Below are 14,265 nucleotides of genomic sequence, written 5' to 3'. Positions count from 1 at the left end.
ACAACGTAAGGAGTGGAAGGGTAACCAATAACCTCAACATTGCACTAATTGTTTCTCTGTTCTCTGTTGCAGGGTGCCATCCAGGTGTGTAGAATCATGCTGTATATGGTTGCATGTTCCTTGTTAAAATTTGTAAACCCACTCATGGTACAGAAGAATGAATACTGGTACTGTAAGATAAATAACACCATAGCCTAGAAATGGAAAGACAGTTACTGAATATGATTACGACTTGCCAGATTCAGTGGAAAATGTACCAAAGATGGAGGATGAGTTACCAGGATCAGTTTTAAAAGGTATAATATCAGTGTATGCATTTGTTGAAAATGGTTTTTGCTACCTGGTATGGAGCAAAGAGAAGGACTCCAATCCTTGCACCCCCCCTCCCGGCAACTAGAGCCCCCAAACCTCCTGACATCTCTGTGGCTGGAGCCACAAGCCCCCTGCCTGGAGAAGCCCTGAGTGCCCCTCCTCCTCGGCCAGAGGAGCTGCAGGCCGGCCAAAGCCACGAGAGCTCCCACCTGCCTGGAGGAGCCCCGGCACCCACCTGCCTGGAGAAGTCCCAGGCCAACCGCAGTCGGACCTCCCCTCCCCAGACCCAAGCCGGCCCAGGGGAAAAGCATCTCTTCAAAGACGCTTTTGCTATGCCCCAGGCAGGTTCTGGGGCAGCTGAGGATGTGGTACTCAGCTTCTTGGGTTCCTCAGTAATTTCCCTGGAGTCCAGGCAGATTACTGAGGAATCCAGGAAGCTGAATAGCACATAGTACCTCCTCAGCTGGCCCGGAACCTGTATGGGGCATAATAAAGCAAAAACTTCTCCACCAAACCTAGCAACCAAAGATTCGGCTGCTGTGGCAGTGCCACCTATTATACCCGCCGCCCATGGACAGTCGGGGTTGGGTGAGGAGGGGAGGGGCAAGGCAAGTGGCAGGCGGGGGGAGCCCCAGGTACACATCTCCGGTGCCGACTGTGAGCTCCAGTGGGTGCTGGCCCTGGGCACCAACCCTCGGCCCCTGTCGCAGGAAAGCAGGCTCCAGTAGGTGCTGGCCCTGGACACCAACCCCTGGCCCCAGTTATGCGGCAGCAGACACAAATACACAGCATTGGCCCCAGGTGCTGACCCCCAGCCACGTGGCAGTGGGCATCAACCATGGAATGCTGCAGGTGTTGACCCAGGGTGCCGCCCATCAGCCCCGGACATGTGGTGGTGGTGCCTCCTCCATCCATCGGCCTCAGCCCCTCATCTCCCACCCCTCCATCCAGGTCTCAATTTCCCAGGATTTGCTGTGAAAAGTGGTATTTAAAAAGATACAAATATCACTTTCCACAGCACAGTTAGCACCCCAATGCCACCCTACCTTCAGAGCTGGGTGCCTGCCAGCAGCCACCCAGCTTGAGCCCTGACACTTCTTTCATTATAAATTAAGCACTGCCTCCATTGCCCCTAGTTCCCGCTGCCTCCCAGGCACCCCACCCACCACCCCATCACCCATGGGCCCTGCTGCCTCCCCCACATTGTCCCAAGCTCCCTTCCACAGCCTCGCACCCCAGACCTGCCCCACTCCTTGCCTCTTGTCTCTGGAGCTCGCCTCACCAGGGCACCATGGGCGGTTGTTCACATCACCCACCCATAAGGCCCAGTTCAGTCCTGGTTAAATCCACACATCCCTGCTCCCCCAAATACAGAAGTTAAAATACTCCTATGCACCAGACCAAAGCACCCCAACAATCGCTGAGATATAAATTTTAAAGTTGCCTTGTAAACACCATAAATTATAATGCAGATCATTCTCTTCTAAATATTGCTACAGCGCAGGCAGAGCTGAATTACGTAGATGTGCTTTCCTTTCAAATAACAAAACATATTCACACTGTGTTTTTACATCTCTCACTACTGTAGCTCCGTAAGCAGCTACTGGTCAACTTCATCATCGGCAAAACCACTGGGTGGTGTTTGAACAGGCTGTGACTGTTTGTGGCAGAAGGCAAAAGAGTTAAAGACACAAATGAATATCAGAAAGTATTTCAAATAATCAGTGCCAGATAGTGCCCGTGACTATGACACAGAGATGGTCCCACAGGAGCCACCTCTAAGAAAAGCAGAACATGGAAGGAAGAACATTTCAAGACGAGTGGGAAATGCAGTTTCTTGTGTTTCTGAAGCCGTCTGATTCCGCTTCTGAGCAAGTTGCAGTGTGCGCTGTTTGTAAGAGAAAAATTCATTAAATCAAAATTTATGCAATGTGACATCACTATAGCACTCATGCAGGGGTGAACAGAATTACCACAATGAGTTTCGGAGGCGCAAACTGTTACATGATGCAAAAACCAAGTTTGAAAGACAACAGTGGCGGCTCAAAGATTTTTTCAGTAAAGAGGATCAGATTCAAGTGGCTGCTTTTAAAGTTGCACTATTTTTGAGGCAAGCAAGGAAACCATTCAGTGATGGAGAACTGAGAAAAATTGTTCTGGCTGTAGAACCAGAAAGTAAGCTTTTCAGAGAGATACCATTGAGCAGTGACACATTACAGAGGAGCATAAGAGATCTGGCAAATTTTCTACAAAATGAAATAGCTAGAAAAGTCACAGCAAGTCCTTTCTACAGCCTGTGCTTGGATGAGAGCCTTGATGTCATGATGAGTCCCAAAGTATTCATATGTGTTTGCTTTTTGGACTGTGATCGCCATTGTTTTTCTGAAGGTGTTTTATGTCAGGTGAGCCTCAGAGATAGCCTACATTTTTAAATGTGTTCAGGCAAGAATGCAGGAGTGCCGTGTTAGCTTTGACAATCTCTGCGGTTTGACAGCTCGTGGGGCAGCAGCTATGCAAAGTGCACGAGTAGGAGTGCTGAGCTGCTTCCAAGAAAGGTGCACTCAGAAACTTCTTTTGTTTCACTGTTTTGCCCACTAAGAAGTACTTGCCAGCAAAGCTTCAATGGAAAGTATGGATGAGGTTGAATCCATAGTGAAAAAATGCCGCAGTGCTGTCAAAACCAGCAGTGTCAATAAAGGGAGATTTGCAACTCTGTGTGAAATGGGCTGTAAGACACAAAGGTGCTGCTGAATTACAACCCAGGCCGCTGGCTTAGTTTTAATTACAGTGTACAGAGGCTATTTGAGCTCTGGGAAGAGCTTGTTGAGGTTGTAAATAAAGTTTCACCAGAACTGTCTCAAAAACTACAAGATCCAGAAATACAAGGTTGCCTCCTCTTTTTGAAAGAGTTTTTACCAAAGCTTCCTTCCTTGAATCTGGAGCTTCAGAAACCTCAGCTAACAATATTTGATAGCACTGAAATAATGAATACATTTAGAATGGCAATCACTGACATAGTCCAGCACCTACAAGAGGAACAGGACTTTTCAGTTTTTTACGAGCTTAGTCAGTTTTTCAGCTGTCAGGATGAGACTGTGCAGCAAAAAGTTGGCTCAGCTGTAACCGAATACCTGAGCATCCTCTCGGAGGATCTTGAAAATCGTTTCAGTGAGGGAAACTTTTTCCATCAGTACACCTTTGTGACTGACCCATTCAACAATTCTGGTTCAGCTTTGTTGGCTGCAAACAAACATTAAAAAAAATATGTTAGATGGACACTGAGCTAGAGGACACGCGTTTCAAGTGTTTGGTCGAACCACTTTGTAGATTGAATCATGGCAAGCATACAACAAGGAGCAATACAGTTAGCAAAGGGTCCGAAGTCACAACACGCATCACAAGCATCCATACGGAAGGGAACTCGGAGGAGGAGACAATTGGAACAGGAAGCAGCAAGACTACAGGTGACACAAATACACTGACCGACTGACGAGCTAACAGGTCACACCATGGACGAGCTATTGGAGAATCTGGATCCAGAAGCGGTAGAGGCATCTCAGACCGCCATGGACAATCCAAGTTACGAGACAAGCCTGACGGAGGTAAAGACCTCGGACCTGTTACAAAGGATCCATGATCGTCTAGCAAATCTCCCAACCAAAGATAATAGCTCATCTGAAAGAGCTATAAAGGATCTTCAAAATGATATGATGGCAATCAAAGCAACAGTGGCCAATCTCTCTGAGCAATTACGAGTTGTTAACACTACAACTTTTGAGCTGATAGGATTATTGCAGAGAAAGGTTCCTTCTGCTGTTCCAGTAAGCTTGCCATCCATTGCAACAGACATATACTCTCTAAACCCTCCAATGCCCGCATCAACAGTTCCATCAGCACCCATGATTCAGCCCTCACCTTGGCAACCAGCTATACCCCAGCCCTTCTTCTCTTCTCTAAACACTTCTGTAGATATTGGTCCTGCAACGGGATCTTTCCCACTTGGGCAAAATCCTTTCATTTAAACTCCTTTAATAAACAGATTTTTAAAAAAAGACAGATTAGCTTCCTCTGACGCTCTGGATTTAAGGACTCTCAAGTTACTCATGCTGAAAATGTGCAGTGATTCAAGAATGAACACATACTTCTGCCAGCCTGCTGTTACAGTACAGGAGTTCTGGAATAATGTGTACCTGTTTGAGGACACCTACAAGCACCTAGCTAAAGTTGCTTTGCTTTTCTTGTCCCTGTTTTCTACTACTGTGCTGTATGAGAGGGCATTCAGTGCACTTCATTTTCTGAAAAACAAGGACCAAAACCACCTCACTGATGCCAACCTCAAAGCTTCTCTTCTCACACGAGACCTGAGATCCTGCAGACTTTCCTTTCAAAGAGCTGCTGAGATTTTGTAAGTAATCTGATCCACACAATGGATGTGGTAAAACCCAGAACTTTTATTATCACACTGTATTTCTAACATACAAAATAGTAGGATTATGTTTGTTGTGAATATTATAATTACTGGATTGGATTGATTTTTTTTGTCTGTTTCTGAAATAAAAAAATGGAAACAATTTGCAGAAACGTTTTTTCATTATTATTTGGACTTCTATTATGTCAAAGCATTTTTAAATTTACTTTACAATTGTTGTACAGACAACCACTTTTACCAAAAAACAAAAAGAAACAATCATAAAAAAGCCAAGAATGTGCAAAGCACTTTATTTGTGCTTCTATTTTGTTAGGTCATAACAACATAAGAATAGCCATACTGGGTCAGACCAAAAGTCCATCTAGTCCAGTATCCTGTATTCTGACAGGGGCCAATGCCAGGTGCCCCAGAGGGAATGAACAGAACAGCTAACTGTCAGGTGAACCATCCCTTGTCATCCATTCCCAGCTTCTGGCAAACAGAGGCTAAGGACACCATCCCTACCCATCTGGCTAATAGCCATTGATGGACCTAGCCTCTTTGAATTTATCTAGTTCTTTTTGAACCCTGTTATAGTCTTGGCCTTCACAACATCCCCTGGCAAGGAGTTCCACAGGCTGACTGTGCGTTGTGTGAAAAAATATTTCCTTTTGTTTGTTTTAAACCTGCTGCCTATTAATTTCATTTGGTGACCCCTAGTTCTTGTATTAAGAGAAGGAGTAAATAACACTTTCTCATTTACTTTCTCCACACCAGTCATGATTTTATGGATCTCTATCATAACCCCCTGCCCTCGTCTTTTTTCCAAGCTGAAAAGCCCCAGTCTTATTAATCTCTTCTCATATAGCAGCCATTCCATATCCCTAATAATTTTTGTTGCCCTTTTCTGAACCTTTTCCAAGTCCAGTATATCTTTTTTGAGATGTGGGGACCACATCTACACCCAGGTCCGATAAAGAAGAGAGGTAACTGTACATTACTTTTATTATTGAGTCTGCAAAAAAACCTAAAAACCTTTCATAAATAAATTACAATGATTTGGATGTATATATGTGCATATTACTTTATTAACTTCAGGAAAAATAAATAATTTTAGGAAAAAGTGTCAGTACAGCCAACAGCAAGAGTTGGTGGCTGCACTCTGAGGCCACCAAAAAATTCGTTGCGACAACCCTGATGGAGAACCTAGACGGAGCTACTATACGGTGGGTGCATAACTGGTTGGAAAACCATTCCCAGAGAGTAGTTATCAGTGGTTCAGTCAAACTGGAACGGCATATTGAGTGGGGTCATGTAGGGATCAGTTCTGGTGTAAGGATAAGGCCTTTTCCTGTAGCCATATTGTAAGGCCTAAGGCTTTTTTCTGCAGCCATATTAGGAGAGCAGCAGTTATTAGCCAAGATCAGGTAGTCACATCCTCACATTCCATCTAAATTACACTAAAACAATGCAATATTGGGCTGATAAGGAGAGCCTGTCCTAATAGCATCCACTATCATCAGATAAAGAAAAAGATCTTAAAATGGTTAAAGAAAACTTAGTCTGAATAGCATTCTGTCTGGCAAGAAACCACTTATCAATAGTTGTGGTTGTGAAATCCTCATTTCTTTATTGTTTTATCTTTATGGCCCCCACTTCTCTATTGTTTGTCTGTACGATCTTGGTCTGGTTCTTGGCCTGTATCTGTCTGTTACATAATTAATTTTGCTAAGTGTAAATTAAGGTGGTAGAGTATGACTAGAGAATTTTGTTACAATATGTAAGGATTGGTTAGTAAAATTTTAGCAAAATGATTGGTTAAGTTATAGCTATGCAGGACTCAAGTTTCACTATATAAACTGGGGTCCAAGGAGACCAGCGGAAAAGAACGGAAGAATAAGAAGGAAAGACCTGAAGGAAGAAGAACTCACCTCTAAGACACAGCCTAAGATCAAAGCGGCTAAGAATCCTCTGCATGACCATGTCGTGCGGCAACCAGAATCTAAACGAGACTGACCTTGCCTGGCCAACAGGGAAAGTCCGCCTGCCTGATCAGGATTGGTGAACATAGCATTGTATGCTTAGCATGTGTATTCTGCTTGGTAACTGTTAATAAATAGAGGATAAAGATATTACTGTGTAAGGCTTTTTCACTGGTTAAAGATCCTACAAACCCGCAGAAGGTTACACCCTGAGCCCTAGGAATTTGTGTCTAAATTAAGAGGGTTACACCCTTAGCCCTAGGAACTGGATAAAGGTGGGTGACCCTAGAGTGTGCAAGTAACAGAGAATTTTGTGTGGGTAACACTGGGTTCAGTTCTGTTCAATAAATTCATCAATGATTTTGAAAATGATATAGAGAGTACACTTAAAGTTTGCGGATGACACCAAGCTGGGAGGGGTTGCAAGTGCTTTGGAGGATAGGATTAAAATTCAAAATGATCGGGACCACTGGAGAAATGGTCTGAGGTAAACAGGATGAAATTCAATAAGAACAAATGTAAAATACTCCACTAAGGAAGGAACAAATCAGTTGTACACATGCAAAATGGGAAATGACTGCTGAGGAAGGAATACTACAGAAAGGGATCAGGAGGTCATAGTGGACCACAAGCTAAATATGAGTCAACAGTGTAACACCGTTGCAAAAAAAGCAAGCATCATTCTGGGATGTATTAGTAGCGGTGTTGTAAGCAAGACAAGAAATAATTCTTCCGCTCTACTCCATGCTGATTAGGCCTCAACTTGAGCACTGTGTGCAGTTCTGGGTGCCACATTTCAGGAAAGACGTAAACAAATTAGGGAAACTCCAGAGAAGAGCAACAAAAATGATTAAAAGTCTAGAAAACAGGACCTATGAAGGAAGATTGAAACAATTGGGTTTGTTTAGTCTGGAAAAGCAAAGACTGAAAGAGGCATGATAACAGTTTTCAAGAACATAAAAGGTTGTTATGAGGAAGAGGGTGGTAAATTGTTCTCCTTAACCTCTGAGGAAAGGACAAGAAGCAATGGACTTAAATTGCAACAAGGGCAGTTAAGATCAGAAATTAGGAAAAACTTTCTGTCAGGTTAGTTAAGCACTGGAATAAATTGCCTAAAGAGATCGTGGAATCTCCATCATTGGAGATTTTTAAGAGCAGGTTAGACAGATATCAGTTAGGGATGGTCTAGATAATATTTAATGCTGCCATGATTGCAGGGGACTGGACTAGATGACTCAAGGTCCCTTCCAGGCAGATACTAGTTTTCAAATCATTAGATTTGTGATGTAGTTTTATTTTATTTTAAACTAGTTTTACCTTACATGGTTGTGTGTTCTGTAAGACTGATTTCTAGTATATCAATTCTTGTCTCTTTTCCAGAACAAAATTAGAGTCACTCTTAAACATAAAAGCTTCCAGCTTTACTGAAAGAGGATTAAGTTCTGCTTTCTTTGTTTTGATATACTATGCAAACAACTTTCCTCCAACGTAAGTCAAAGTATCTTATGGATCAGGATCAGCCTATGATCTAGACCATATCTATTTCCTGTACATCACACACATAATTACAATGTGATTAGTACGTGTGAAAAAAAACAAAAACACTCTTCACGTATTTAGTGGTCACTCAGCTCTGGACCTATATATGCTTTCCATAGTTGCATCACTTACTACCCCTTCCCACAAGTATTTTACTTGGCACAGCAGATATAAGAATGGTGGCTTTCCTAATTAAACCTCAGATATCACAGAAAAGGATAAAGAGCAAGGTGAATTAAACACCTAAAGATTTTTCCAAGTTGCTAGATAACAGTGGGCTCCCCGTTAATGCCCTGGGTTGCATAAGGAGAACTAAAACTCTAACATCCCTGCACAGCCTAGGACCAGATAACTAATCTAAAGCCGCAGGTTTTCCAACATCCTGGGAGGTGTCCAATGAGTGGGCTGCTTTCCCCCTCCCATGAGCAAAAGCCATTTTCTATAAGCCCTAAACAAGGACCTTAATCTATGCCTTTAAGTAAGGCAACTGAATTTTGAGAGCTGCCCATTTTCCTGTTTCATAGCTAAAAGCTGTGGAGGATAGCGTGACCAGATGTTCCCATTTTATAAAGACACTCCCGAAATTTGGGAGTTTTTCTTATACAGTCATCTGTTACCTCCCACTCCCTGTCCTGATTTTTCACACTTGCTATCTGGTCACCCTAGTCAAGGACCATGCATGCCCACAGGGCTAGAGGAACAAAGCAGCCTGCAGTGCACATTCCACTCAGGGGACTGAGAGCTTCCTTCCACAAGGACAGGCACAGGCCATATGTCTGCTAAATCCCCGACAATGCAAAGGTGGAGGTAGGACGGCGGCGACTGATGTCAGACCACGCTTAGCCAGAGCTAACGCTGCCCACGGAAAGAAGTCCGTCCCCCCCGCCCCTCGGAAGAGCATTCGAGGAAGGACTAATCTGAGGGAAACGTCCTACTGCCTCAAACCTCTCCTTCCTTCCAAAATCCTTGCACCGCCGACCTTCGCCATTGCCAGACCGCAATGCGGCACCAGCTAGACTCTACACGCTCAGCAAGGAGAAGGGGGAGGAATTCGGACTAGCTGCCCGCTCCCCCATCACTAGCCAGAGAGGGGAGGGGAGGGGAGGGGAGGGAAGCAGGGAGGCCGCGCCACACCGCAACCCCGCGCGGCGGCGCTCCAGCTCATCACCCGCCCCACCTCGCCTCCCTGAGAGCGCGCACCGGCCCAGTGCCTCAGAGTCGCGCATGCGCGTTGCCCTCCGAGGGCGGGTGGAGAAGTGGGCGGAGAGTGGGGCTGAGGGAAGGGGCGGGGGGAGGTGGAGCAGTGACGAGGGCGGGGGGGCCAACGGTTTTGGAACGGCCTCTCTGCTTCTGGTTGGGCCCGTTGGGTGGGAGCGCCCGGCGAAGGCAGCGAGTGGGGGAGAGGCCGTTATCCGCCGCTCGCCCCGTGGGTAGGCTGAGCCGTGCGCGGAGCGTGTGCCGGAGCGCTCAGGGTGTGTGCACCGGTGCGTGTGTGTCAGTGGCTTGAGTGTCTGTCGCTTGTCTGTGTGCGTCAGTGCTGGACGTGTGTGTCTGTTGCGTGCCAGCGTCACACGTGTGCATGCCAGCGTCACACTTGTGCGTGCCAGTGTCACGCGTGCGTGCAAGCGCGTGCCAGTGTCGGGTGTGTGCAGGCATCGCGTGTGTGCGTGCAAGCGCGTGCCCCTGTTACACACATGTGTCAAGGGGTCAGTTTCGTGTTTCTGTCTGTGTGTACAGGTGTGTGCCAGTGTCACGTGTGTGCACATGTGCATCATAGCACTAGTTGTGTGCACAGGCTGTCTGTTGTGCACACACAGGTAATGCTACACTATTGGGGCTGTAAGTAGGAATATTTTGGACCCCCCCCTTACCCTTTAGCCACTCTCTAAAACACTAATTGCATTATTATCCTCAGGGCTTTGGAGCTGGCCCACAGGATTGCCACCTCCGTGCCCGCACCGCTCCCAAAAGCAGCACCAGGTCCCAGCAGCTCCTGGGGGAGGGGCGGGGCGGGGCAGAGGGCTTCATGTGCTGCCCTTGCCTGTGGATACCTCCCTCGAAGCTCCCGTTGGCCAGGAACGGGGAGCCGAAGCCAATGGGAGCTTCGGGGGAGGTACCCACAGGTAAGGGCAGAGTGCAGAGCCCTCTGCCCGCCCCCCTCCTCCCTGAGGGGACCTCTAGGATGTGGTGCTGGCCACTTCTGGGAGTGGCATGGGGCCAGGGCAGGCTCTGCCTGCCTGTCCTGGCCCCACGCCGCTGCCACCCCGGAGCTGCTCCACGTAAGCGGCGTCGGGCTGGAGCCTGCACCCTGCACCTCAACTCCCTGCCCCAATCCCCCTCCTGCACCCCAACTCCCTGCTGCACCCCACACCCCTCCTGCCCCCCAACTCCCTGCCCTGAGCCCCCTTCCACACTGTGCACCTCCTCCTGCATCCCAATCCCCTTCCCTGAGCCCCCTCATACACCTGGCACCCCTCCTCTGCCCCAACCCCTTGCCCTGAGCCCCTTCCTGCACACCGCACCCACTGCCACACCCCACACTCCCTTCCACACCCCAACCCCCTTCCCCAGCCCTACATTCATGGCCCTGCATGCAATTTCCCCACTCAGATGTGGCCCTCGGGCCAAAAAGTTTGCCCCCCACCAGTTTAGATCGTGGGCTTCTTTGAATTTTTGTTTATTGCCAGTGACCTGTCCATAACTTTTACTCAAAATAACTGTGACAAAAATCTTAAGCTTATAATGAGTTATGTGCAGGTCATTAGGCTAAATATATCTCAAATAATGAATGACAAAGTTTGATTTGATGCCCTTTGAGTTGAAGCTCTCACTCCAATACTTTGTGGAAATATGTTCACATCACAACAACTTCCATTCCGCCCATTCGCTGTGTAGGCGGTCTCATCAGAGCAATGGGAGATACAGCGACATGGGGACTGAAATGTCCAGAAAACCCCAATATGTTGAAAATGTGAACTTTGTCATGTGGTTTCCTGTGCTATATCTAATTCTGTAAATAAATGGTGAATTTCAGGATAAGATCCTTAGCTAGTGCCAATCAGTTTAGCTCCAGTGAAGTCGGCTATATTTAGGGATAGATCCTCTGCTAGTGTAAATGGACATAGCCACATTGACTTTAGTGGAGCTATGCTGATCTTAATGGCCCATAGAACACAGCTTTGTGGAAAAGGCGTTCTGTGTAAATCAGTTCCCATACCACAGTTTACATGGAGCTAAACTTACGGAGCGTCGAGTATATTTTAAAAGTGTTATATGTTTTGCTGTTTTTCATGTAATCACAGGAAAATGGCAGGAAAGAAGAAAGAAGTTCAGCTACAGGTATAACTCTTGTTTGTTGTTTGAATAATTCTAGAGTTCAATAGAATTGTTGACATTTTTAGAGATATTAAATTCTGGGTTTGTTTTATTTCAGGCAGTACTAACCAGTCAAAGTCAATGGGATGAAATGTTGCTGACTAAAGGTGTAACAGGTACTATTATTTTTTCTATTAATCTCACATAATGAAACGTGCGTGCATTTTTATCAATCTTTTTATTTTTGTGACCCCCTTCCTGCCCAGTTACTTCTCACTGTGCATACACTTTGTCTTACTGCCACTTCCTGTGACTTGCCCCTCAAAGCAAAGAATGCTAGAAACCGCCATAAAGCCTAAGTAAATATGTGTTGTGTAGCTATTTTACATGAAGACTTGAAGGATTTGAAATTCGCACTCCTAAACTGGGGGTAAAACACAGGGCTGCACTGAAGCCACTCCACATCTGCTTCACCAGCCTAAAGACTGGATGTATGGTCACTGGCACTCCATACCACCTATTGTATAAAAGAAGTTCCTGGCAAATTAATCCATGTAAACTCAGATCTCATGACTCCTCCATATAACACTCAACTGTGTCTCTCACACTGGCCATTTTGGAACCTGTCAAGGTTCCTCCCCCACTCTGAACTCTAGGGTACAGATGTGGGGACCTGCATGAAAAACCTCCTAAGCTTATCTTTACCAGCTTAGGTCAAAACTTCCCCAAGGTACAAAATATTACACCTGTTGTCCTTGGACTGGCCGCTACCACCACCAAACTAATACTGGTTACTGGGGAAGAGCTGTTTAGATGCGTCCTTCCCCCCAAAATACTTCCCAAAACCTTGCACCCCACTTCCTGGACAAGGTTTGGTAAAAAGCCTCACCAATTTGCCTAGGTGACTACAGACCCAGACCCTTGGATCTTAAGAACAATGAACAATCCTCCCAACACTTGCACCCCCCCTTTCCTGGGAAATGTTGGATAAAAAGCCTCACCAATTTGCATAGGTGACCACAGACCCAAACCCTTGGATCTGAGAACAATGAAAAAACATTCAGTGTTTTACAAGAAGACTTTTAATAAAAAATAGAAGTAAATAGAAATAAAGAAATCCCCCCTGTAAAATCAGGATGGTAGATATCTTACAGGGGAATTAGATTCAAAAACATAGAGAACCCCTCTAGGCAAAACCTTAAGTTACAAAAAAGGTACACAGACAGAAATAGTTATTCTATTCAGCACAATTCTTTTCTCAGCCATTTAAAGAAATCATAATCTAACACATACCTAGCTAGATTACTTACTAAAAGTTCTAAGACTCCATTCCTGTTCTGTCCCTGGCAAGAGCAGCATACAGACAGACACAGACCATTTGTTTCTCTCCCTCCTCCCAGCTTTTGAAAGTATCTTGTCTCCTCATTGGTCATTTTGGTCAGGTGCTAGCGAGGTTACCTTTAGCTTCTTAACCCTTTACAGGTGAGAGGAGCTTTCCCCTGGCCAGGAGGGATTTCAAAGGGGTTTACCCTTCCCTTTATATTTATGACAGAACCGTCACAATATTAATCCTATCACACGAAAGATACAAAGACCCAATGCACTGTGTCTGCCTGCAATTCAAACACAAAAGGGTTCTGTAGTGATGAGTGCCTTTCACATACTCCTTTGCAAAGCTGGGAATTTAAACCATACTGGATATCATGCATGGGTGTTTAAAAAAGAAAAAAAGTTTTGAAATGATTTTATGTCTGGGAAGGGGTAAGTGAAAGTCCTGATAGGTCAATATTTTCAATTACCCTGTGAAATTGAACTAATCAGCAGAGTGAGTTTTATGTTCCTATTCATGCACAATTGTATCTGGAATAAGACAAAAGCAATTGTGTTATAAATTGTGTGCTTTCAAGAGTGTACATAGTATGTATTTTCTCCACTCCCCTCAGTCTGTATGTAAGCTTGGCATCGGAATCTCTTAAATTTATTAGGAATCCTGTCTAAAGAGGGAGAACAGATCGTGTGTGAAGTGAGCAGGGGCTCAAGAGAGAGAACCAATGGGTAGTGAGTAAGGTTGACAGAGAGATAGCATACATGATCTTAGGAAGGAGGGAAACAGCACACAAAGGAGGGGCAGGACATGGAAAGAGACAACTGATAAAAGGGCCAAAGGAGGGAGAGACAACTAACAGTGGGCACAGGAAAGGAAGGGCCACCAAGACAAAGTGATAGGGGAAGGAGACATTCATATATCTGCATTCCCCATCACAGAAAATATAAATAAATAAATAAATACTCTGACAGACTAAGACATTTAAGTTAAAACCTAATTTGTTTAAGAGATAATACCAAAAATTAATGTTTTTCAGAAGAAAAAGAGACCACAAATAGATTTAGAAATACATGTATGCTAGTGCCACTGCAGGACTTACCCTATACATTTACCAAAACATTTTATTTTATAAACTATATGAAGCAGATGAGTTTCATTCTAACTTTTTATACTTTCAGTAATAGACGTTTATCAGGCGTGGTGTGGGCCTTGCAAAGCTGTGGTAAATTTATTCAAAAAACTAAAAAATGATCATGGTGAAGATGACCTTTTGCATTTTGCTGTGGTAAGGATGTAAATTCTGTTTAGAAATTCAGTGTCAAATGTGTTTCTTTAGCTATCTATTTATAGGATACCTATCACCATAATATCTGAGTACCAGT

At 45.0% G+C, this 14,265-nt stretch overlaps 1 protein-coding gene across 1 annotated transcript in view; it reads left to right on the top strand.

Moving 5' to 3' along the window:
- Positions 1-9,572: 9,572 nt before the first annotated feature.
- Positions 9,573-14,265, top strand: part of NME8 (NME/NM23 family member 8) — a 40,352-nt gene continuing 35,659 nt past the window's right edge. Inside the window, exons 1-4 of the mRNA XM_084618852.1 lie at positions 9,573-9,671; positions 11,544-11,580; positions 11,675-11,732; positions 14,062-14,168. Of these exons, the coding sequence (XP_084474978.1) occupies positions 11,548-11,580; positions 11,675-11,732; positions 14,062-14,168 (198 nt within the window). The 5' untranslated portion in view covers positions 9,573-9,671; positions 11,544-11,547. The remainder of the gene's footprint in view (positions 9,672-11,543; positions 11,581-11,674; positions 11,733-14,061; positions 14,169-14,265) is intronic.

The sequence above is a fragment of the Lepidochelys olivacea genome (assembly GCF_965140295.1).
Source record: "Lepidochelys olivacea isolate rLepOli2 genome assembly, chromosome: 2".
In the NCBI taxonomy this organism is placed as follows: domain Eukaryota; kingdom Metazoa; phylum Chordata; order Testudines; family Cheloniidae; genus Lepidochelys; species Lepidochelys olivacea.
Note: the sequence above shows the minus strand (reverse complement) of the source record. Positions and strands in the feature narration are given on the sequence as shown.